Source organism: Perca flavescens, chromosome 10 (genome assembly GCF_004354835.1).
Source record: "Perca flavescens isolate YP-PL-M2 chromosome 10, PFLA_1.0, whole genome shotgun sequence".
Taxonomy (NCBI): domain Eukaryota; kingdom Metazoa; phylum Chordata; class Actinopteri; order Perciformes; family Percidae; genus Perca; species Perca flavescens.
The window spans coordinates 22,385,260-22,410,967 of record NC_041340.1 but is presented as its reverse complement, the minus strand read 5'-3'; the positions used below and the strand labels follow the sequence as shown (position 1 = coordinate 22,410,967).

General features: G+C 42.0%; 2 protein-coding genes across 5 annotated transcripts; both read right to left on the bottom strand.

Moving 5' to 3' along the window:
* Positions 1–4,699: 4,699 nt before the first annotated feature.
* znf711 (zinc finger protein 711) lies at positions 4,700–12,618 on the bottom strand. 4 transcript variants are annotated; one of them, XM_028589735.1, is made up of 8 exons: positions 12,350–12,618; positions 11,175–11,251; positions 10,960–11,057; positions 9,719–10,564; positions 9,473–9,616; positions 7,575–7,814; positions 7,190–7,360; positions 4,700–7,089 (listed from the first exon to the last, which is right to left on the bottom strand). In XM_028589735.1, the coding sequence occupies exons 3-8, from the start codon at positions 11,036–11,038 to the stop codon at positions 5,909–5,911; spliced, it is 2,661 nt and encodes an 886-aa protein (XP_028445536.1). In that variant the 5' UTR covers positions 11,039–11,057; positions 11,175–11,251; positions 12,350–12,618; the 3' UTR covers positions 4,700–5,908. The 4 variants fall into 4 exon arrangements, with proteins under 4 accessions (XP_028445536.1, XP_028445535.1, XP_028445538.1 ...); XM_028589734.1 differs by having other exon boundaries at positions 4,701–7,089; positions 9,473–9,619; positions 12,350–12,612; XM_028589737.1 differs by having other exon boundaries at positions 4,701–7,089; positions 7,635–7,814; positions 9,473–9,619; positions 12,350–12,609.
* Positions 12,619–12,961: 343 nt separating this feature from the next.
* On the bottom strand, positions 12,962–25,310 carry zgc:66447 (SLAIN motif-containing protein-like). Its single transcript, XM_028589789.1, has 9 exons — positions 24,982–25,310; positions 23,192–23,847; positions 20,133–20,269; positions 18,687–18,809; positions 16,502–16,642; positions 15,904–16,233; positions 15,627–15,770; positions 14,123–14,408; positions 12,962–13,962 (listed from the first exon to the last, which is right to left on the bottom strand). The coding sequence occupies exons 2-9, from the start codon at positions 23,836–23,838 to the stop codon at positions 13,908–13,910; spliced, it is 1,863 nt and encodes a 620-aa protein (XP_028445590.1). The 5' UTR covers positions 23,839–23,847; positions 24,982–25,310; the 3' UTR covers positions 12,962–13,907.
* Positions 25,311–25,708: the final 398 nt, after the last annotated feature.

Sequence of the window (25,708 nt, the reverse complement as noted above, 5' to 3'; positions counted from 1 at the left end):
CTCTGCCGCAACGAAACGGAGGATACAGCTTTATTTACCCGGTTAGCCACGCCCACCCGCGGTGACGCGCCTCTGCTGTGATCCAGGTCAAAATGTCCTGTCCTCCGAGAGCAGTGTAAATGGGCAGGTCCGTTACTATATCTGCTTAAAGGGTGTGTGGGTAATAAAGTCTGACAATTATCTTGAAAGTTGAGGCTAATTGAAATGTTGCCCCAAATAAATACGTGAGGCCACAGTATCCATTTAAAGGAGCCTCATTTTTGGATTTTCCCCTATAATGTATTTATTCATACATTCCATAAATAAGCCTATACCATGAATTGGAAGATACATTATAGGTAACCCAACATCCATTCATGCATGTTTTGTCAATGCTCTCACCTGTTTCCTGGACTTTATAAAGAGTGAAATATAAGAACAAAATAATTATACTGCCCAATTCTTATTTTGCTAGAGTCTCATTAAAACCCAGCCACTGACTTGGAAATGGGTATTTCATTTAATTTCGATGCATTTATTTGTGGCAACACACTCAGTAGGCCTAATTAGTGCAGTCAGTGGATGGTATAACAGCGACATCTAGTGAATACTCAAGAGCAAACGTTTTCTCTTTCAGAACATTCATAACTATTGATCTGATCAGATATCTGTGCAGAATGATGTATGTGCAGTTTGGCTAGAAGGCTGTTCGCAGTTTCTCTGCGCCCACGTTTAAATCAGAGTTTAAGACGTGTATTAAGCATGATTTGTGACATCACCATGGGTTTGGAAGCCAACCGTGGTCCAATATTCCACATGGACAAGTGGGATGTGGAAACGTAAAACCTCCAGTGCACAAACACTAAGAATGGATCTTCAGTGACGTAGAACTGTAATTTTTGAAATAAACTATTTGCCTATCAGAATTTTTGGATTTCTCAAGGAGGTAAAAGGAGCTAAGGTGTAACCCTAATTTTTTTCATCTGTTTATCACTACTTTTTATGGCACCATTGAGAACAACTTCAACAAGTACAGAATTGACCTTTAATTGGTGAAGCTGCAGAAATAAAGTTTTTACAAAACAATTCCAACTCAAGGTCCACTTACTAGGATTTTTATTGGATTTCCTCCGTATATCACACAGTCTTCACGAGTGGATCATTTTGACTCAGTTGTTATGGAGATGGACCTGTTGACATGCAAACTCAGTAGCTGGTACGATGCCATTCATGGCACTTTTCAGATTTAAACGTTAAGCATTAAACTTCATTCTTGACCGTTGAAATAGCAGTTGGACAAAACAATACAAACTCAAGGTTTTACTTACTGACTTTTGGAAATCATTTTTCAGATTGAGGTATACATCAGATGACACATCCTGACATCCTATAGTCAAAGTGTAAATGCACCAATCAGGAGCTGAGCACTCTTGTCATGTGTTAGTCCACCACACTGTCCCTTCTTGGACTGATCTGGAGGCCAGTTTTGCCCGTCTCCAAGCATTCTGGCACTGATTTCCCTGAAGGCCCCGCAGTCTCCAGCTGGCTTGCAACATTTACAGCCTTGTTGTCGACAATCTGGCTCGTGAACTACCGAAGGGTCTGGAGATATAATAGGCTACGGCAGTACTGTCTGCCACTGAGATGAGTTAATGACACAGTCCCCAGCTCCATTTGCTCGTCCCTTCACTGAAATATACAAGAGCAATATGTTGTGTAACACCAGAATCCCATGCAGTCCAAAACAAAACATCCCAAATAATAAGCTCTGATGCAAAACCATATCTAAATATTTGGGATTATTGTCAACTATTAACCTATGCCGCTGACTGAAAGTGATTAAGTTACTGAAATATGTGTACTGAATCTTTTCACTTGCTGACTCCCTGCACATCAGCATGTGACCATGGATGTTTTTACTGGCAGTTTCATCATTCTAATCACATCCAGACAATAGCTCATTGATCCTCAGAAAAATGGACAAAATGACTACATCAAATAAATGAGTCTGACCTTCTGCAATGGCTGGATTATCTCTGTATGTCTGTCAATTCTCATCACGGTGATGGCCTTCAGGGGCGGTTAGGTGTGTATGTGTATGTGTTTGATGCTCTGCGGATTCAAAATAGGCGAAGAAAAGCCTTGGGAGAGAGACAGTGGTTCAGCACGCTCAGAAAAGAAATGGGGAAAATGTATTTACTGCCACTGCAGTTGCTTAATCACATGTATTGAGATAAAAAACAACCCAACACACTCGTACCAAATTCTTGGATGATGCAGTGAGAAAGAAGAGTTACTTAGGGAGGGATTTTATGGTTATGTCTGCATGTTGATATCCGAGTTCTCAGCGGTTTCTGCTGACAACTGCACCAGTAAGTGATTTATGAGATATTCTGTGGGATCAACAAAAAAATGAACAGGCTGTTGCATCTATCAGGGGTTCGCAGTGCCCATGTGAACCCATCTGCACAGGCTCATTTCCCTCAGTATGAGGCATCATACATCTTTCAAGACGGGTGACATGGAAGCAAAACAAGACACGACTGCAACACATCTCAGCAACACATGCGGTTTTAGTGCGTTAAGAGTCAAATCCCCCGTGAGTCTCAGTGTAGAGGAAAAAAGATGCAGTAGTTAATTTAATAAGACCGAGTTGACGTGAGCAACACATTAAATTGGTACAAACCTTGTACGGTAATCAAATCACTTTACTACACTTTCTTTCAGACTTAGTCAATGCTCTCTTTCTACGGTTACACCCAAATCATTGAATCAATCGTTTGTTTCCTTTTTCTCTAAAGTCACTCCCAAACCAATCAGATCATCCCTATTAAATATACACAACTTTGACAAATGTGGTTCCACATTCATCACCATTTCTCTTACTGATCTTTCCCTTCTCGGAATACCAATTCTGGAGTTAGCTGTTTGAATGTGAAGTAGCCTTAATACGTTACTGAAACTGATCACATCACAAAACCACACATTCATTTAAATGGACAAACGTTGCGATCGCCATCACATCTTAGTCAGGGCTCAAAATATTGTCTCTGTTAATAAATGTGTGGTTCGGAGTCAGTATGCACGGGTTACTCTTTTCATCAATGCTGTTTTTTCAAAAATACGTATGTCACAGTAGGAAAAGCACAGGTATGAATAATCAAATTAATGATGGCTTAATTTTATTAAGCTGCTTCAGTTTCAGGGTCCTTTAGTGCATGCTGTCTTACTGGCCTGATTTACTGGGACACTTGAATAGATGGGGGCCATTGTTAATGTAACACCTGTGCTTTTCTTACTTTTACCTCCATCTAGCATCTAGGCACTTAACAATTAGTCGATTGCAGACACTTTTAAAACTGTCCTTCAACCAATCACATTTGTTACTAATTTAATTTGTAAAACTTGTATCCTAGACATCAACAATGATAAGTTACGACTGATGAGTTCATATGCAGAGTTAGTATGCTGACTTCCTAAATGCTGGAACTCACTTATGTGCCTGTTACTCAGCTGGAGAAACACTAATTCAGATACAGTGCAGGCTTGAGAAAGGTGCAACTTTGTCAGCTGGCTCTCTGTTCCTGCGGATCTAGAAGATTGTGGACCTTTTTCCTCCCAGACTGTCATTGCAATTGGAAAAAAAATACGAGTTAAAATCAAAGTGTAAAAACTTTGCAAGGCTTTAGTGTTTCAGGTCTGGAGCTTTAAGATGATTGTATCAATTTCAATTTCTATGCTGTCTACTGGATAGTATCAAGATTGGTCAGCACAGCTCACCCCTCATACACTACATTCTACATCTATGCACAGATGTGTCCAAGGATGATGAGCTGGTGATCAAGTGAAACTTGTGATTCCTTTTTACTAACCGAATGGCTTGTTGGCTGCTGTAACTGCAGTTATTGACTGGACTGTCCTTAAAAACAGATGAACTGAAATGCTAAAACTACGCAGACAGTTGAGAGATTTTACAAAATGAAACTGACTTGCTGAAGCAGGTTGTGGATAAAGCACATTTCAAATTCCCAAACAGGATGATTGAACATGATGGGCATTTTTTATATGCCCTAGACAATTTCACTGATCTACAGAGGTGGTAAGGCGCATGGAGCAAACAGTGATAAAACTGCTGACTGGGTCTTTAAGATGTCATGTAAAGAGGATTCCTGTTTGCAGAACAGAAAGGACAAAAAGCGTAAAAAGATAATTGTTTATTTTGGTTCTTCCCCACCAGTAGTTTATCCACAATCAGACTGAAAGAAAATATAGACTAAGGTACACGAAATGCGGGGATTTTTAATATATACCACAATTAATTTCATGGAGACAGCATATGTGCATACTTTAAAGACTAATGCCAATATGATGACCACTGACTTCACGGGAATAATCCATTTGGGATTGGGTTATTGGGATTATTTAGGACTGGAAGATGAGGGTCTGGGAAACTTGTTAGTGAGCACAAACAAAACACAAAACCAAATCACTTAGCCATAGAACAAAACAATAAATGGTTTCACCCACCACTTTCAATGACATTTCAGTTTTGATGCAGTAATGGATCGTGCTCATTTGCTAGAGATAACACTCAAAACTATTTTTACCTTTGCCAACTCACAATGTTCTGCAATTGTTTATCTAGGGTTTGTGTTATATATATATATATATATATATATATATATATATATATATATATATATATATATATATATATATATATACACACACATACATACATATATGTAATTAAAATACAAAAGTTAAGGTGCTTTCTACTGACTCAAACACACAATCTCTGAGAGAATGGTATTGATACAGCATGTTTGAGAGTTAAAAATCACTTATTTTCTGATTAGCTGTGTTCATCAGTGCTTAAAAAGTCCAACAGATGTAAGGCATGATTGCAATAATATGGTTAGCTGAGAGAGCACATCTGTGTCACAAGTAACATCACACATACGCAACTTGCAGTGGCAAGTGGCAGTCAGATCTTACCGATTTAGGGGTTGAACGTGAAGCCAACCATCTGTCAACTTCATATACTAATACACCTGTGAAATATTGTCACCATCATAGCAAATATAAAAGCAGATTTATGTGTCAGAATTGTGTTGCGTACACCAAAGGGATACTCCACTAATATACCAACTGCACCATTTCCCCTCCTTGTTAGAGACTGCTGATCAGAACACAACATTTCTGATTCAACTTTTAAGACATATTTAACAGAATACAGCCTATATTATACATGATTGATTTAACGGAACTCCAAGTGTTCAGGCTTGGGAGGGAAATCCAAAATGATGGAAGTTCAAATGTTATGATTTAATGAAATATCTTTTAAGGTGCGTAGAGTGTGACAACATCACTCAAAACCATTTATGTACTCATGAATGGCCCTGCCCCTTAAAGACAACATGGCATTGGAAACAAATGTCAGTGTAAAAGTTGGTTAATAAGGAAAAGAGATACTAGTTGGTACTCTGGAGGCAAACCTCTCCAGTACTCATTCCACATCATCTGAAGAACTGGCATGACGTTCACAAAGCACCACTTTCTGATTTACAGGACACAGTCATCATCTTGCAGCATTTTAGCTGAGTGGGTATAAAAATATAGACATTTGAGACCCTGAATATATGTTCATATGTGATTTTCTGCAACAAAACAAAACAATTTACAGCTGTCCCACTCAGTGTACACAATGTCTTTTTTTAGACTTCACCCCCATCTAAAATGTGTTCTTGCATTACCCCTGGGGGAAGAGGTTTACACCCATTACAACACAGAACGGCAATTATAATGTTGTCGTCTTCATCAACAGCATACATCCGCCATTTCTTTGTTAATACACTAAAATGACCTCTGGGTGTGTGACATAGATTTACTTGGGAAAGAGGAGTGTGTTTGTGTGTGCGCAATGACATTACATCAACATGTCTTTGTGATGCCTGGCTATGTGCTGGCTCTTCTCCGAAGGCCTCCTAAAGCCCTTGGTGCAGTAGTCGCAGCGGTGGGGGTAGTCCTTGGTGTGAATGGAGATCACATGGCGTTTGAAGCCAGAAGCGTCCGTACTGTTATACTCACAATACTGGCACTGATAAACCTTTCTACCACTGTGTGTCTTCATGTGCTTCTTCAGCTCAGCAGGCTGCCGGAAGCCTCGCTTGCAGCGCTTGCACTTAAAGGGGAGGTCCTTTGTATGCAAGGACAGGATATGGCGACTCAAAGTGAAGGTGTCGGGAGCGTTGAAGTTACAATGCCGGCACTGGTGCACCTTGTTGCCCTTGTGTGTCTCCGCGTGTTTTTTCAACTCTGAGGGCCGGTGAAAGCCTTTCTCACACACGTCACACTGATGGGGGAAGTCCTTGGTGTGAACAGAGATAATGTGTCGTTTCAGGTCACTGGAGTTGGTGCTCTTGTGCTCACAGTGTGGGCACTGGTGGGTCTTGTGGCCCTGCACCATCTCTATATGACGCTGGAGTTCCCGTGCGTCAGCGTAGGCTTGGGGACAGTGGCTGCACTTGAAAGGCAGATCTGCGCCATGCTTGCTCTTGATGTGAGTCTTTAGGTTGGACTGATCTGCACAGCGGAACTCGCAGTGCGGGCAGTGGTAGGGCTTCTCGCCTGTGTGGGTCCGCATATGTTTCTTCAGCTCCGACGGGTGGCGGAAGCCTTTGGCGCACTCGACACACACATGTGCAAAGTTCTTACTGTGCACAGCCAGCAGGTGACGGTTGAGCAGGCCCTGTTCAGCTGTCTCATAATCGCAGTACTTGCAGTGATGCAGTTTGGGCTCCCGGTCCTTGACGATGAGCTTGTCAGAGCCCAAGGGGCTGGACTCATGGTAGCGCCGCGCGTACTCGCTGTATTCTGGAGAGCGCTCATTGTTGTGACTCAGCAGCTTGTGACTCTCCAAGTGGTTGTGGAAACTCACCTTCTTGTTGGTGGTAAAGTCGCAGTCCGTACACTGGTACTTCTTCTTAAGCAGGTGGTCTGGGTGGTTCTTCATGTGGCATTTGAGGAAGCCTCTTGAGCGAAACTTCTTTCCACATATGTGGCAGGGATAAACAGTCAAAGGCATGCCATCTGGTCCAATGATAACAGCTGGAAGAAATGGTTGAAGAGATGGTTGAAAAATAAAGTGCAACTTGAAATACTGTTAACCACCATGTAAAAGTGTTAGATGCTTATTATCAAATCATACAAATCTCATGATCCCAGAATTGTATGCTGTGCATACCAGTCTGACACTGTCGTATCTCTCCTTTCTTCTTTTTCTTAGCTTTGGGTTTGAGGACACGGTTTGCACCCAGCCCCTCTCGGATTTGCAGAAATGGTGTAGCTGCTCCATTCTTCACCTGATCGATGGTATTACCTGCACAGTTTAGATATAATTATTAACAGGATAGAAAACACTTTATAAAAAAAAAAAAAGTGCTCTATGACAGTGTCTGTTATTTGAAGTACAAACTCCCCAGACATAGGCAAAATTGTTGAGTAAGTCATCTAAAAAAAGTGCTGATGAACAGCAGCCTCCTCTTACTGAACTTTCAACAGTAAAAGACTGAAGGTTGACACATTCTACTTACTTACAGCCACAGAACCTGTCTGACAAAATGGACTAAAAGCTGTTTCACAAAGGAACATACTGATGTCATCATCGTCATCCTCATCACTGTCATCCTCATCATCCTCTTCTTCTTTTGGATGGTTCTTGACTGCCATGTAGACCATCTTGTCACGGCCAACTCCCAGTCTGCCCGATGATGCAGCTTCCAGGTCAGGATGGCCATTTTGGTAATCATCCTCTGTTATTACCTCTGTTCCGCCTAGAAAGAGGTACAAATTTACAAATTAAAGCTATAGTGGGTAGGCCTAGCAAACTTGATTCCTATTAAGGATTCGGGTTATTCTGAGTCACTCACTAAACTGATCCGGGTTGTGCGAGTCACTTGAGTCAGTCGAGTCAGTATTGATCTATAGGCGAGCAATGTTTCGGACTATCTGCTCGACCTAAATGCATTTTAACATACTACATTTATACAACAAACCTACAGTAGGCCTAGCTAGGCTATGTACAGAACATTGTATGTTATTTCAGAAGTGAAAGAATGGCTTTTGTTGCTGATTTGCTTTACTCTGAGTTTGACGAGAGACTTAACTCGCTCGTCTGAATCAGATCCACTCATCACAATGCAGCCGGCTGATTTGCGGGATTGACTGACTACTGCGAGAACTCACAAGTCACCGACAACTATGAGTTGTCGGCAACTCATGAATTGTCTGCGAGGCGAGCTGAGGCGAGCTTGCAATGTTTCGGACTGTCTGCTCGACCTAAATGCATTTTAACATACTACATTTATACACCAAACCTACAGTAGGCCTAGCTAGGCTATGTACAGAACATTGTATGTTATTTCAGAAGTGAAAGAATGGCTTTTGTTGTTGATTTGCTTTACCCTGAGCTCGAGGAGAGACTTCACTCGCTCGTCTGAATCAGATCCACTCACGACAATGTATCGGGATTGACAATCCGAGCTTGCAATGTTTCCTGCTCTGAGTCTGCAGGTCGGGAAGTCTCGGACTGTCTCTCTGCTCACTTAGTCGCTTGAGTTGACTTGTGAAGTTGTGGTTGCCTACGAAATTGTAAGTTATAAAGCTTTTGGCAGCTAAGGTGGCTATGACTAGTAGTAGCTAATGTTGCAAGAGGTTTGTGTATAGCGCTGTTATTTTAGATTGAATTGTAGTAGGACTCAACTGATCCGAGTTAATGATACTAGAGACTCGCGACTCATGAGTTAATTTAAAGAGTCGGGTGAAAGATCTGAAAGAGTGACGACTCAAACAGGTTTAATAGTGGCCGACTATTTTATACTATTAATGAACGTCCGTTACATTGAAGTCATTGTCAAATGAGTTGCTAATCAAGCCTATCAGTTCAACAAAACACTCTGTATTTCTCACTGTGGCTGTTTACAAAATGGTGTAGTCCGGCGACTTTCGCATGCAGCAGCTTGAGTGATGTGTTTTACATAACTGCTGAAAAAGGACAACAGCAGCGTTCAGCTTTGGGGATGAAGAGGACTACTGCAACAGGTGAAGGCATGGCTGAAAACCTGAAGAAGCACCCATGAAATGTTTCATTCAGTACTGCTAAGAGAAGATCTACACATTCAGCAGCAGGACTAAAATCCCAAAAAAGAATTTGTAGCGCGCTGAAAAAAGAAAAAAGGGACTGAGGTCAGACACGGATGTCGCCTTACTGCTCTTGAACAGGTTAGTAATGGGTTTTGTAATGTATTAGGATTAGGAATAATTGCTATATAATTTACTCGACCTAAATGATGTGCTACAAGCAACTGCGTGGAGGAGGGGTTGGGCGCAGTGCACGATCACCAAAGGCTCGAGTCATGTGGATGCGCAGAAAGTGTTGTTGTCATAACTTAGAATTCCTTATGGGGGGCGACAGAAACTTAAAGTCACTTGCCTAAATCATCATCTGCTTCAGCTTTGAAAATGTAGACTTTGATGACCTCAGTGCCGTCCTCCTCTTTAGCTTCCTTGTCTTCCATTACCTCAGTGCTGATCTCCAGGGGAGTGTCTCCTATGTCCAGCTTCTCTCCCACCTCATCTACTACAGTAACAAAAACAGCCTTAGTTCTCAAAAAATAACAATAATAAAACATGGCATATACAATGTTTATTAATATAAGTGATATGGAAGCTGTCTTACAGGAGATCATAAGGTAATCCTCAGAGCTGCTTCTTGCATCATCATCCTCGTCTGTCTGCAGGGGAACATCCTCAGATGGCATCTGTTCGTGGATTATTGTCTCGGAGTTGGCCTCTGTCACCATCAAGCCTTCTGACACAAGCTGGTGGTCCAGAGTGTTGTCCTGGTGCTCAGACAGAAGCTCTGCCACAAACACCTGGTCTGGCATGTCATCATGGTGATGGTTTGAGTCCTGAATGAGGTCTGAGGTTAGGACATGATGATGGTGATGATGATGATGATGATGATGAGGATGATGATGATGGTGGTCCAGATCTTCCTCTATAGCAACCTCTGTGCCCAGAATATTCTCAGGCATGATCACACTGTGTTCTGAGGACACCATGTCTTCAGTGGTAATTTCATGGGCTTCTACCCCTTGAGACTGCAGACTTTCGACATCAACCTCCAGGCCTTCAACTACCTCAGCTTCTAAACCCTCCACTTCCACCTCTTCCTCAAGGCCCTCCACTACGTGCGCCTCCAGACCGTCCACTTCCACCTCACCCTCTAGGTCCTCGACAACCTGAGCCTCCAGCTCTACCACATGTGTCTGTAGCCCTTCAACCACTTCGGCCTCCAAGCCCTCAACATCTGCATCTAAGCTCTCCACCACTTCTGTCTCCAGTTCTTCAACCACCTCCGTCTCCAGGCTTTGAACCACCTGAGTTTCTAGGCCTTCCACCTCAAGTTCATGCTCCAGGAGGATGCCCTCGTCCGTCATCACATCAGAAAGAAGCATACCCTCGGGCACTGACACCACAATGTGCTCCCCATCAATGTGAGCCAGACCCCCCATGCCTGCAACTGTAAACACAAGACACAGAGAGGGGTGCATAGCAAAGAGTTTTAAACAACAAAATGACAATTAAAGCTACAACCCAGTTTATTGCACATTTAAGCTACAGTGAATATATCAGAGCAGCTTGTCACACATTTGTAAAGGCATATTGCCTTCTTGTTGTTGGTTTGCTGTGAAAATGTCAGACTGACCATGAAATGTTACTGTGACTTTATTATTTAGGTAGGTGATGAAGCCAAATAGCATTTGCACTTTAAACTAAAATGTGTGACACAATAAACCTGATTAGTAAGTGTATGGATAATACCTTTAATTTGTACTACTTGTGGGGTAATGTGTCTTGGATTACATGTTTCATGTTGAAATTATTGGTTGTCACCTTGTCCTACTTGGTACTTACCAAAGTCTTGCATGATCATAGCGTGGGGCATCTTCAGCTCCTGAGTGTGCAGCTCCAACACCCCTCCTCCTTGATCCATGGCTTTACTCAGAAAAAGACTGAAAATGACAGTGTTCACTGTGTTAGCTGTTTTCTTGCACTTTGTTAGTGTGCATTACTAAAAATGAAAGTGAAAGTACCTAACAATGCCACACTGGCTAGTATTCAATACATACCTTCACATTTGATGGAAAAACCCTTAGAATACAACCAATGGGGTATTCGATAACCCTTCCATCAAAGTAATCAATCCCTGACAAAGACAAAAAAACAAAACATTTGGTACTCCCAAGCATTGTGCTGATAATAGAAAACAACAGAAAAGATGTAATGAGTTAGTTAAGTGTAGTCTAAGTGTTATAAAGGAATTCATCACAAAACATGCCTACATGGGCTCAGGTTAATAATAAGGGCACTGGTACTGCCGCATATAATGGCCTCTGTATAACTTTAAAACTGCTGTCTGCTGCCTGCCACTGAGGAGGAGGGCAGTTGTGTTGTTGACCACTGGCTCCATCCATTGCTTATCAAGAGTACTACAGGCAGCTCAACCTGAGGACATGTAGCTACACCTGGAGCTGGTTGAGCATGATGGCTGCAGCCCAGCTGAAACAAAAGGCTGTCCGCTCAGTGTGCAGGAGGACGAGCTCACAGGCACGGCTCTAATTGCTCTTGAAAGATGAGTCCTGCTTGTTTTTGTGAGAGGAAATGCATTGCCGTCACATGACGGTTTAAATAAGCCAAATATGGAATGGCTGCAATGATTTGTATTGAAGTTATGGGTCCCTGATTGTCATGGATAACGTTGTATCATTTTGGAATAAAACTAACACGGTGCTGCTGCATTTGTCGTTTACAAAATATGATATCTGCACAAAACTACACTCGCTCCCGAGTTTATGGCCGCCAACGAAAGTACCGCAGACGTTATGCAATACTTACTAGGGCGGCTACCGCCCTCCACCCACCAGAGCTAGCTAACTAGCATGCAAGCTAGGGCTGGTTCTCAGAGCGCCATTTTGTTTTAGCATAATGGCTAATTCAAGGAATGCAATAACCGATTTTATTTAACCATTTAAGTCTCAACATCACACAACGTTATTCTATGCATAGAGTCATTAGCATAAGCAACAAACCAATATGCCTTATACGATTCTTTTTTTGCATGTCGCTCTAAATGCGCGGCGACGGCCGTCAGATCGGCTAGCTAGCTTGCTAAGCTAGGTGAAGCAGCTTGTGCCGCACTATCTTCCATGTTGTTTTCGAAAAGGCTGAAAGAGGCCCGCTACGGCCGACAGGGCCCTTGTGTCTTATTCCACATGCCTTTCTAACAGATTCAAAATCATTTTACCTGATAGCGTCGTCTTCTGACTCTATCGGTGTTTCTCCCCCTTCTCAGTTTTGTCTGTTATTGTTTTGGTTTATTTTTGACGGTAAGCTAAGTGCGGCCTGCAGTTTTGGATCCCCGGGCACCCTTTGCTAGGCCTCGGCCAATCAGCTTGCTTCCTGACAAGCAGAGGGAGGGCGGGGGGCAGACAATGCGTGGCCTCGTTTACCGCTGATCCCTTACTATTTGCGTCATGCATAAGAGAGCAGAGTTACATTAACACAGATATCCTTGTAATAGCAACATATCTACACCCTGTTCTGAGACACACAATTTAAACGTTACCCTATCAAGAAATAATTTTAATGTGGTTGCAGAATGCGCTTAGACTTTGTATGCGCAGATGAGGCCTGTGGGCCATTTTGTCACAAGGGGTGGGTAGCGTCGAGCACTCATTTGTGAGGCGTTTGGTCTTGCACACAGGAAATATACGGGAGATGCATGCTTACGGTACTGCTGCTGCTATTGCTTGTGCTGCGGAAGGATTGCACTGTGACTAATTACCCTGCGATGCAAACAGACCTAGACTGGGCATGCATGGCTTATAATAAAAAGAAATAAACACAAATGCTGCAGTTATAGTTTGAGGGTCGACTTATTTTTATTATCATTACAGCTCCTAATTGTCAGAGGCACTCTGCATGAGGGTGCATAGCTGTCTAGGCACAAGGCCTTCGTGCATAAACATGTTCTTCATAACAGTGGTATCCAAAAGCACGCTCCCCGTACATAACCCCAACCACCTATAGATATGCAGTAAAAATGCAGTAACATGACAGTACCTGTAATGACTCAAGATTCTTCTGGAATTAAGAATGTTGCAGCTGAAATGCACCTTGGCTCAAACCATAGATTTCCATTTTTGTATTATTTATAAGGGCAGTGTGGTTTACAGGAGTTGCATTGCTGTGTAAGCAAAGAGCAAAACACAAATACAACACAAATCTAAAGATAATTTCACCATGAACCAATCAAACATTCATAAATTCACACAGATCATTGTGCAACACATGGAAGATTTGTCATACTGCAGTTACACGATAAGGAAAAAAACAAAACCAAGCATGCAACGCTCAGCACCTTCATCTAGTAGGAATTCACACAGAAAATGGACAAACCACCAATATCTTCATTTAAACTGTCTTCATATCAATTACATCAACAGAACAGACGCTTGTACAACTCTTAATATTCCAGCAGTTTCTCACAATTACCATAGAAAATTTTGTAAAATTGACACAAACAATTCTTCTGGAAGCTCAGAGTTAGTCCATATCACAAGTGGAGTGTGCACGTGTGCCTTCTTGTCTGCCTACACAGTCTCTCTGTGTGGGTTGACAATGTTTCATGCGAGGGAAAGAAATGAGTCTTGAGTCTTTTGACTACGAATCCAGTGCAGCACAGCTCGCTAGTCTGAAATGGGGGACCGAAAGGTTGAACGACATTTGTGGACACAGTGGCTGTGGCAGGAAGATTTCAGGTGAGGGTTGCAGCAGTAAACATCCTTCATCACCGGCCAGACTCAGTAACAGCCATCTTTCCAGGATTCATCGGACATTTTAGTCATGCCCAAAGACCTGTCAATAAAATAGAGTTACAGTTAGTCTTCATTCACACAAGAGCCCAAGTATAACATTGTGAGGATCTGAATGGCATTAAAGCAAATTTGCCATTATTAAAAGGATATGTCTCCCCAATTTTTCACAATCCTGAATAGCTTTTCATTCAAGCACTCACCTTCTGGGGGGCTGTGAAAGTTTACTCCTGGTAGATGCCTGTCCTCGGCCCACAACAGCCCTCCCGGCCCCAGTTGAGGATCTCCCGGGTATGTAAGATCCACTATTGGCAGAGCCTGGGGACGGGACCCTCCGGCCCCCTCCTGCAGGAGGTGCTTGAACAATGGGCAGACCTCTGGAAGGCTGACGACCAGCTTCCATGGAGCCCACAGGAGTGACCGCTTTAACAGGAGTCCGCAGGGAGAGAGGTGACTGGCCACTGCTACGCAGCCGACTACTAGCCATACCTTGAGTGGAAGAAAGGCACAGTGGTATAACAGAATCTCAACCAGCTATTTCTTTCTAGACAAATTAGGAAATCAAATACATATTGGTAATACATACAAAGTATAATTATGCTGTTTGCATTTGTGTCATGTAAGAGTTGTAAGAAAGCCTGGGAGGAGCAGTACTGGCTTATCAGGGTTAAGTTCAGAGCAAAGTAGTAGACTAATCATGTAGCAGGTGAGTGAATGGAGAGTTACATGTACATTACATGAAGTATGTCGGGGACGATGAGTGATCGGGGAAGGAATAGGGCTTCTATAAGTGGCTGTGGACCATATGTAGAATGAGTTTGTTCTAGATAATGAATTGACTTGTTAGGGTTAGACTGTTGAGGTTAGATCGATTCATCCGTTTTGATATATCAGACCGATACATGTGTCAGTGTCCTTCAAAGACAAGTTGCATTTATCAACATTACTTAGCGTTTATGAATTTATTTACATGGGAAAAACATGTGTTGAGCAAGTTTGTGATTTTGTGTTCGTATATAAATTTAATAATGTTGCTATCATTAAAAAAAAAAAAAGTATGTAACTGGATAAGATTTGTTTGTGGAAAAGTGGTTAGTGCACATACCGTCTGTTGGTATAATTACAGTTTTGTGTTGACAGCGTTAAGAGCACTTATTTTATTATTATTTTGTTTTTGTTCCTTCTGTACATTTATTATATTTTTGAGTTTTCTTGTAAACAAACAAAATGTTGTTACTCACCGAAACTGGTTGCATGTTAAAATAAAATGTCCTTACTCATAAAACACTTGTAAAGCCAATTTCTTTTGAAACTGACATTGCATCTGTCTGTTTGCTAGCAGACTTCTTCATCACATTCTTTTCTTGGCACATTACTTGCCAACTGAAGATCAGTGAAATAATGTGAAACCATTGCCGTGTCACCCATGTGCGCGTAAGATATACTACTACTACTACTACTACTACTACTACTACTACTACTACTACTACAAACATAGTGGTAGTAGTGGTCAAATATTCCACAGGGTACAGAGAGAAGAATCTTCCTGAATATCGATAAAAACCTCACCAGTGGTCATGCAGAGGTTCAAGGAGGTAAGGTGGTAGGATAAAAGTGACACTTTAAAAGGGCTATATGCAAGGCAAATGTAGGGGCCATTATATTAGAGGAGGAGTGCTGCGGACCAGGTGAAGAGGGTAGGGTTACCTGAGGAGGGGGTGTGAGACAGGTGGGACATGCGGTTGCCTGAGCTCTGGAGGTTAGCCTCCATGCTGCGGCTGTTTCTGACTGCTTCCAGGGAACGTAGGCTGGTGCGGGGGGCCAGATTAGGCATGCTGTGCCTCAACTCTTCTGGAACCACACATACATAAACACATTTAGCAACAGTATGTGTATCATCACAGCTTTGGTACAACAAGAAGTCTCTGTGATGGTCACTCTGATCTTCTGGACCTTTGCTGAATTATTACTAGTTATAGCCTACCCTCGCTCTTGGCAAATTTAAGCAGCTCTGCACTGGGGCCCTGGAGGGATCGTCTGGGTGTTCTTGTGCGTGGGGCCCCGAGCCGACTGATGTATTCCTGACCGTGGTTGGAGGTGGAGGGAGACAGGCACCGGGGCGAGCCTAAGGGCGAGGGCGTGAAGCGATGTCGTCGCTGGGGTATGGAGCAGAACTCATCCTCTTCGTCCTCAAGGCTGTAACTGTCAAATTCCTGATCGCTGTAGGTGCCACCCCGGCGCAGGGACTGCAGAGAGGCTGTGGAGCTGCGGCGTGATGCGGATGCTGAGCTGGAAGCATAATCCTGCCTCAGACCTGACACCAAAAATATAAAACAAAAAAGAAACTGCATTAACAGGGAGCCATGCAAATACACTTGCATGCACACATCCTCATATAAAAGCATCAGAAGAGAGTCAAACTATCTATTTGATCTACAGAGGTGTAAGAAAATGTTTGCAATAAGGTTAACTGTACTAGCCCTTTTCTTCACCAGCTGTCATAAACGGTAGTCTACTGTTCAGAACGTGGAAACACAATGGCGTGATGTCCAGCACATCATGTGCACAACTCCTCTACTCACTCTCTTCCTGTAGACGAGCCATGATCTGTACATCAGTGAGATCCTGCAGCTTATAGCCCATAGAGATGGAGTCATCTGATGTGCTGAGCTCACTGTCTATGGAGGACTGCGAGCTCAGGGCTGAGTGCATGGTTGTGACACCTGTAAAAACACAGTGGGATCCCGGTTACAACAAACTGCATCTTATACATAAAAGGTTACAATATTAATCACACTTATTTCTACTTCTGTTGGGGAGAATTAACTTAAATTCTCAAATAAAAGCCAGTACTGAAATAATGACCAGGGGAACAAATTGAAAAAAAAGAAAAGGAAATGATTAGGAACTGCATTATAATGGCTACAGGTCTCTCCAGATAGGAGGGAACAATGGCACTGCACCTTCATAATCATTCAAAACACTTCAGACAATAGTAGGTATTTCAATTTGCCCTTTTCAAAAATAAACCTTTTGTATGGATATTCACGAAGAATAAACAGTGACCGGTTTTGTCTCCATTGTGCATAACAATGGTGCCAGGTTAAAACGCCCAGCACTGCCACAGAAAAATCATATCACCGGATGATAACTAGCTTTCAAACCAAAATTGCCTAATAGAAACAGGATGTAGATATGAGACCTGTAGAAGTAAGGTATAGTCTTGGTTAATGGGCCCCCTTTCACACCCAAATATGACAAATGTTAGACTATCACCTATGTGGTAACTGACTTGATCACAAAAGATTTGATGCTAACGGGATCGGTCAGACTCTTCAGTAGATGACAGGGATTGATTGATCAGGTTCATACAATTGTATTACTTAAGGTAATCAAGCAGAGTAGCACATCACAGTGTTGATTAAACAAGTTGGTAACGATTTAAATTTTTTAATATTGGAGAAAAGCAGCTCAGTCAGTCACAATCAACTGCAGGAGTGAGGTATAACTCCCCCCACCTCAGCTAACACACACGCAGTGCTGCCTGTATCAGGACAACTTTAGATTTAATTTTCACCAGACTGACCTGGACAACATTCAAGCATTTAAGGTGTGAATGTAGACAAACCTTTGTTCGACAATCACATTTGGTTTGTTTTAAATTAACGCGTCTCTCCACCCTGACTTCACTTGTCCAGCAGCATTAGTCTAGAAAGGACCATCTGCCGATGAAGCTGTATGCAACGTTCCCCTGCCAGGCGTGTCTGTCTGACACAGGCCTAACTCTTAGACTGAGACAAATGGGAAATGACAACATCATCTAGGGTCATTTGGTTATGTAAAAAGTTTGGGATTAGATAGGGCCACCACCCACAAGCCAAGCATTTTCAAGTTCATGCAAAGATTTGTTATTTACAGGGTATTCATAACAACATCGGCATTGTTGGTCTCTGCACAGTGAAGTGCCAGGTACAGTGAGACAATGTGAGGAAAAACAAATGTGCAAAGTAACTGTAATAATTGTGTAATAACTTGTGTTTTCACCCCCTGAATTACAAACCATACATAATCACTGACCATCTTCCAAAATATACCGGTGTCATAGATGTGTTTTTCTGTCTGCCAGGTGCACACTGTTTTCCATTCATTTCAATACAACTCAAAAGAAGCTAACATGCTTGATATAGACAATTAATCACAGAGAATAGCATGGCTGTGGTTGTTGTGCAGTGATGTAATTCAAAGCTTGGCTGACTAACAGCAACCTTTGTCATGCCACCAAATACACATTTGCCCGGACGTCTGTATTCATTTTTTTTTCTTTTCTTTACAAGGCAGTCCTGAATTCACTGCTGTTCAACGGACAACAATTAAGTCTGTGATATCAGGCCTTTCCACACAGATAAAACCTTCCATGATGTTCACTGTGATGGATTGCCTCTCTCAAACATTAAATTCTTTGTTAAATGTAGTGCAATTTTAAAAAGAATGGTAGACAATGGCTGCCTGGTAGAAGAAGAAAATCAATCCAGACAGTGTGTTGTACGTTTTGAAAAACGGTTAATATTGTGCAGTATATGCGACACACAGCATGCAGAAATGCTACAATAGTCTTTAAATATTTCCATTCAGATCCCAGAGGGGACACATTGTTGATGCATTAGTGCACACACATAACTGACCTACATCCTTACAATAACTGACGTCAATCCCACTGTTGTGTTGAGCAGAACATGAGGAGCACAGTGTGTTAATGTCATGCCATACCTGAGCTGCCACAGGTTAGTAGGGATTTGTTAGTTGATTTGTGGTACCCAGGAGAGATCAGGCCTGAGCCTGCTGAGCCTGCCTCTGCTGATGGGCTGCTGTACATGTTCCTCCATCGAGATGCTGCAGGGAACAGGAGAGGACAAATTAGATATTCTCAGAGAAAAATATACCCACTTTAAAGGGATGATATGAAGAAAGAGACATGAAGAGTATCATATATATAACTGTATGGCCGGGATCAATGTAAATTATATTAAGACCCCCCAAGTGGAAAGCGTGTCCCAACCTGCACCTGCTATTTTGGTTCTGATGGGTGCAGCTGAACAAAGTGCAAAAGGAGAGTGCAGAGCGACAATGTGAACACAGCCCCTCAGATCTGCAGCCAGAGGCAGATGGTGGGTGGTACTTTTAACAGTTAATTAGATAGAAACAAATAATATAAAAAAAAAATGTTTGGTGAAGGGGTTTATATGATTGATTCAAGTTGGAAAGGAGGCTATGAGGCACAGACTTAATGAGCTTTAGTAATTCGATGTCTCCTGCATAAAACGGACAGAAGACCAAGTTATAACCGACCGGACTGATGTGTGGTTATTTGTAACAGCCTGGTGTCATTTGCCTGTGATTTAATGAAGCCATTGTGAACGCATGGCTGTGTATAATGCTAGTTTTATGTACAATCTATGGTGTAATGTCACTGCAACATATACTGTAAGAAAACCTTTTATTAATTTATAGATAAATGCAGACTGATTTTCCGGCGTTTCTGCTTTAACCACAGCAATACACAATATGTAGACAGTTTGATGTTTGGTGTAATAGCAGGATTAGGAGTATATAGTTTCATGCAAGAGCTTTGAGAACAAATCGTTGCAATATTTGCATACGTACTGTAGGGTTCAGTTCAGACAAAAAAAAAAAAAAAAAAAAAAAAAAAAAAGCATTTAATCACCTTTACTGCTAACACTATAGTCTCTATGCCAACAGGCACTTTCATGGCCCGGTGCTGCCGTTTAAAAAAAAAGGAGAGCTGACCCAGGGGGGGAAGGTAATCCAACCCAGCCCATGACTTCATGTAGTCATTCAGCCCTGGTGTGAATAGCTCTGTTGTTCAGGTTCTGCAGTGTGCAGAAAGTAGGAGCCACGAGCAGGGTAAATAATATATGGGGCCCGTTGGTTCAGACACAAACTTGTACATGCACAATGGAGGTGAGCAGTAAATAAGAAAGCAGCCCATTCACAGAGGGAGGTACAACTGTCTCCCAGTGCTAAATTAGATGCCTTAATCTTGATTTAGGCCAACCACCACAAAGATGTGAAGCCCTAAAAGACTTAATCTTAAGGTTTACGTAGTGAATGAATCAAAATGCAAATCAATAAATGCTTTTGTTAAGACATTTCAGAGAGTTTAATGCATAAAATGTATCTACGCGTTTTACATACTCTGATCCAAACGGCTGATCAGGGTCCGACAAGCTATTTCTGTCTCTGGGCTGCGGTGGTCAAGAGCCTGCCGACACCACTTCAATGGGGAGTCTGGCCCTTGATCTCCGACTTGCTTTTTTGGAGACACATACAACCTGTAGAGAAGAGGTAGACAAGAAGAAAAACAAGTATTACCAAGGGAAATGGTAGCAATGACAAGAAGTAAAGGGGATTGGGAGAGTAAATACAGAGATGGAGAAACTGAGGTAGGGAAAAGGAAGCTCAGGGCCAAAAAAAGAGTCATCCAAATCTACTTTTTTTATTAAACATGCTTGTCAAAAGGTGCCAGTCACGTTGAGCAAAGGATTTAAATAAAAACAAGCTGGAGATTAGTGTGGACTACTGGCCTGTAAGGTATGCACTTAATAGTATTGAGCATGCAATGCACAGTGAGAATGTTTTTCACAATGTACGACATAGGCGTGATAGCCTGGATGCCAGCCAAACTTAGCCCCGCCCACAACATTTGAGGTCGGGAAGTTCGGTCTGGACTTGATCCGTTGTGGAGCAACTATGCTCGAACCAGAACTGTTCGGACCAATCAAAATGTGAGGGCGGGCTTTATACGATGATAGACAGATGATCAACCACGTTACCAAAGAGCACTTGGGTTGAATTTGACTAGAATCTGAGTATGACGACGTCAGGCTATAGGCGTGACGGACCACAGGCAGAATAAAGTGCCCAACCACTGAATAGGACACCGTGAAGCAGCAACGATCCCACACATCAAACAAACAACCATTTAAAGGGAGTGATGTAATCAGATCAAACAGTGAGCGAGTGAGCAATTAAGTAATGCATCTTTGACCATCCTTATCACAGCCATTCGACCTGGTTCTCAAACATGACTGCTGAGACTGATGCACATTTGCCTCATCTACATCTGCCTAACAAATCAAGCTCATCCTGTAATGACAGTCCACACTCGAGACTACATCCACAACCAGGTGGACAAATGTGAAAACACATAACATGTCAAATGTAGGGTTATATTTGGAAACAGCTGTACATTAACCTCCACTGCCAGAAACAATCACATCTACAAATGACCAGCCATGGGGTTTTTTATGCAGCCACACAATGTCACCATGTGAAATCAACACTTGACTTGGTGTTGGGAGGGGGGGGCCTGCAGGAGCTACTTCTTCCACACACAATCCTTGCGTTTGATGTGGGATATTGACGCACATTCTGATTGCGTTTCATCCAGAGTTTTGGTCAGCGGTTAACACCTAGTTGTTACGCAAGACACAGATCTGCAAATGCAGTTGCATTAGCATAACTGCTAAACCAAAAAATATACCAGAGCAGAACTGGTGCAACCTACCTCTACAATAATATTAAAATATATCAGAGATAAGGAGAGTCGCATTTGTGGATGACGTCAAAATCAATATCTGTATATATCTATACTTTTACAGTAATCCTATAATTTCAAATTACCCCTGTACTGTAGTAATCTTATAGTTGCTATAAAAAACAGGTGTTTTTCTTTTCATGATAAAACCAAGCAGTGTCATATCTATGTTCAACCACAGCCTGGGGCATCACAGGGGCAGGTTGGACAACTTTCGTCGAAACAATAAAATCAATTGCATATTCAGCTTTATTCTGCATGACTGTGTTAGTGTGAGGAGCGTAAATTAGGAGGTTTGAAGTTTAGGCCTATGTGAGGAATGTAATAGGCCAGAGACACAATTTTGCTAAACTTCAAAGTTTACAAAATCATTTCCCATAAGTAAACAAATATATGTGACAATTTTGACCTGGTGAGGTTGAAACATTGCCTGTCTAGTCTAATAAAAGTACTGGGAATTATTATTTAGAGCATGGATAATTTGCCACAGGCAATCTATTTTTTCTCTTGTACATATTTTAGACTATGAATCAAAATAACACAACAAAGAGATAGCTGCAGTTTCTCTTAGCTCCAGTGTTTCTGTCTGTGTTGCATTCTGGTCACACAGGGGGCCCTCAGATCACATGCTGTGCAATCCAACCTAAAGCAGTTTAGCCTTGCGGCAGAATCGAGCCCAAAGCAGATCAGATTATGTCGCTGTTGGGATTACTGGATGTTTTGGCTACGATAACCTCACAAAGCACATATGGTATGGCTAATGATGTGAAACTGAAAATAAGTCATGAATGGTCTGGCTGTTAAGCTGATAAAGTAACCATCAGGAACACAATATGGTACCAATTTCAGGCAACGCAACGTGCACAGCATAAACGAACATGTCAAGACTGAACTCTGGCACAAAATTAACGTGGATTATTAGTAATTAACCTTCGATTACTGGTCCATCTGGGGTAATAATAATTAAACAACATTATAAAAAACATTCCAACAATTTCTGAAATATCTTTTTTTGTTTTGTTTTTAACAGCTTGACAGAACACTTCTGGTGCCTATAGCATTTGTTTAAAAAAAAAGCTTTGTGTGTTCATTAGAACCTGTTAAACAGGACGCAGATAGGTCATGCCTGTTGTTTACCTACGTCAGAGACACCTTTATCATGTCCTCCTAATTACAGTTAATATTCTGAGTTAGTGGTCAACATGTTTGCCACACTTAAGCAAAGATTTGAAAGTACAAGAAAGGGCACTCATTGTTTCTGTGGATGAGGGGGAAAACATTTATAATCCAAATTACCTAATGCTACAGTACAGTGTTTAGTCACTTTCTGTGGGGGAGTAACACACTTTAAAATCAGAGGTTAAAATGAAAAAGCACAAGTGACTCATCTGGCTGAAGGGGCTACTCTACCTATACACAGACGAATGTAACATTCAAACTCTAAATGTGGCATCGCTGTAGCCTGTGTTGCCAGAAATCAACTTCCCCTGAAGATAACTCATATGCACTGCTACATATTATTAATATTAACTTGCTATCTCTCTCACATCTGCAAATGTTTAGATGCAGCACACTGATCTGTCCAGCGATAACCCAAACAAGTGGGATAAAGGGAGGCTATCAAAGCATAACTTGATAACCAGATAATAAAACATACCAACTGTCCTCGTCCTCTACTTCTGCACACTCATCCTCCAAATCTAGGACATCCACTTCATCCAGGGCAGTTTGGTCCACCCCTGAGTCGCTCTCTGCAAGTGTCTCTGAATCATAACTTTCCTGAGAGGGGCTCTCTGGCGTCTGGCACTGTTCCGCTCCATTGTTGCAGGTCAAGGTGAGAAAGCTCCGACATGGACCCTGGTCCTCCTCCTCTTCATCCTCTCCCTCAAGCCTGTTGGCCATGGGCAGAGGGGACATCTCTTCACCACTGCTGCTGTCCTGAACGGGTGACAGCTGCAAGTCTGTGCTGCCCAGTTTGCCACTGTGCTCCAATCTGAGGTGGGAGTTGGTCACCTCTTCGCAAGGCAGCCTCTCATTGATATTGCCAGCGGCTGTGAGGTTGCTGTTGCTGCTGGTTCCTCTGTGGATGATAGTCTTGCTCCCTCTGTTGCGCAGGGTCTCATTCTGGACCTCCAACCTACGAACAAGCTCCTGCAGCTTTCGGACCTCCTCCAGCTCCACCCCTGCCAGGTCCTGACCCCCCTCTTCTTCCTCTTTGCACCCGGGCTTGGAGCTCTCCATGAGGCCAGTGGGACTGCCATTTTCAGCCTGGGGGACCACGCTGGCACTGTCCGGGACCACCATGCTCCTACTCTATTGGGAGGAAGAGCAACAACCTTATTCACATGACAGCAGGTCTACATATTAACGCATTAGTCCAAGCTTTATAGTACTACATATTCTCTTATTAAATTCTTAAAAAATTTAATTAATTATTACAAAAGTACCAGAAATTATTTATGAAAGATTGACTTTTTTCAGTGACATTCATACTCATTCCACGCGCCAATCAAGTGAAGGGCGTTTCTTGTTACCCGTCTGTCGAACAAATCAACTTCAAAGAACATCATGTTATAGAGCAATGGTGGCATGGAACTTGCTCCCGTTGTTTTTGGTTTCAGAGAGGCACAATGTCAGTTTTTCCAAAAGACTGAGACTGTATTTATTTACTTTGGAGTAACTGTAATTATGTATTTAATAATGACTTCATAATGAGCTACGGCAATGGAAATGTGAATTTTATTTTATATTATACCTAGAGAGTGGTAATATTTTGTACATGTAAGAGCTTATATATTGTTATATGGTTATGTTGTTATGTTTAGTGTATATGTGTTATGTTGTGTTTTAGTTATATGATTTAGAAGATGTTATGTGCACTTCTGTATTTGTCTTCATTGTTGTACAGCTTTGATGTTAATATTTTGGTAAAAATTAAGACCCCAGGAAGAATAGCTGCTGCTTAATGGAGTAGCTAATGGGGATCTAAATAATAAACAAAAAAACATGCAAGTTCACGTTATGTTGCTTACTACACCATGAACGCTAGTGAATGGGCACTATCTTGCCAGCAGTAGCCTAACGTTACAACAGCAACCCAACACATGGTAACTAACGTTATAGCAAGAATGATTATGTTAGCAGTAAAAATATTCAGCTACTTCAATCACAAGCAAAGCTTTTGTTTGTAGCCACATGAAGTAGCTCTGGTATCTATGCTAACAATTACTAGTATTTACACGACGCCGATCACTTTTTTTTTTCTCTTCGTAACGTTGCTAACTGGGCAACTGGAATTACCGTTGCAAGAAGTAAGATACAAAAGGCTGATGTACACCAATACATCTAACTTTAAGCTGCGAAACGGTAGCGGTCATATTGCAGTAGAGGACTCTAGTTCATGTTAGCTCGACTAGCATGCTAACAGCAAAACATTCGTAACGTTACCTGTGAGTGAGCCGTGTTGTCCCAGTTGTCCCAGCGAACTGATGACTGAGCTTGCCCGCCACTCAGAGCTCAAACTCCTCGCCACAGCAGCGGCCGCATGGATGAAGCAGCTAATCACAACCACCTGGAATGGCCCTCGGCTAGATAGTGATTGTCAAGACACTGGAATAAATCTCAGTTCACTAGTCCATGTTTTCTTGTTGCTGCTAGAGCATCACCAATAGCGTTCATCATATCGCTCACTGCTAACTAGCTTGTTGATGGACTTTAGTTAGCCCCAGTCAGTGAACAGACCTGCAGCAGCGCTCGCTCCTCCCCCTATGGGGGAATATAATACATCCATGGGTTTCTCTGTTATTTGGCGCCCCTTATGGGGGAGATGTGATACTGCACTAACATCTTCTTGTAATCTATATTGTAGCCATTGGGTGTCGCTGTTTACATAATGGTGCCACACCACTGTACCGTAGTAAACCCATTTACAGTCTATGTAAAAAAAATGTTTTTAAATATTTTTTCTGCAATGACTAATGACAGTCATTATTTAATAGAAAATAAACTACTAAGTTTAATACAGCAAAACTGTTAATAATGTAAAAATTGACCAATGATATGAAGTTATTGCACACTATAGTTTATGTATTGTTTTGCAATGGTAGCTTACTTAAATTTGTCTTCATTGTCTTCATGCTGTACAGTAGGTGGACAGAGACTAACAGTGCTTATT

What these genes read in the sequence shown, in the direction of transcription:
- znf711 (XM_028589734.1), bottom strand. Translation starts at nt 11,038, where the DNA reads ATGGATCAAGGAGGAGGGGTGTTGGAGCTGCACACTCAGGAGCTGAAG. An exon ending in TGAAGCAGATGATGATTTAG is followed by an intron (nt 7,815 to 9,472) that starts GCAAGTGACTTT and finishes ACCTCTTTCTAG; the next exon opens with GCGGAACAGAGGTAATAACA. An exon ending in GACAGGTTCTGTGGCTGTAA is followed by an intron (nt 7,361 to 7,574) that starts GTAAGTAGAATG and finishes TAAACTGTGCAG; the next exon opens with GTAATACCATCGATCAGGTG.
- zgc:66447 (XM_028589789.1), bottom strand. Translation starts at nt 23,838, where the DNA reads ATGGTGGTCCCGGACAGTGCCAGCGTGGTCCCCCAGGCTGAAAATGGC. An exon ending in ACTAACCTGTGGCAGCTCAG is followed by an intron (nt 16,643 to 18,686) that starts GTATGGCATGAC and finishes GTGTTTTTACAG; the next exon opens with GTGTCACAACCATGCACTCA. An exon ending in CTTTCACAGCCCCCCAGAAG is followed by an intron (nt 13,963 to 14,122) that starts GTGAGTGCTTGA and finishes TTTTATTGACAG; the next exon opens with GTCTTTGGGCATGACTAAAA.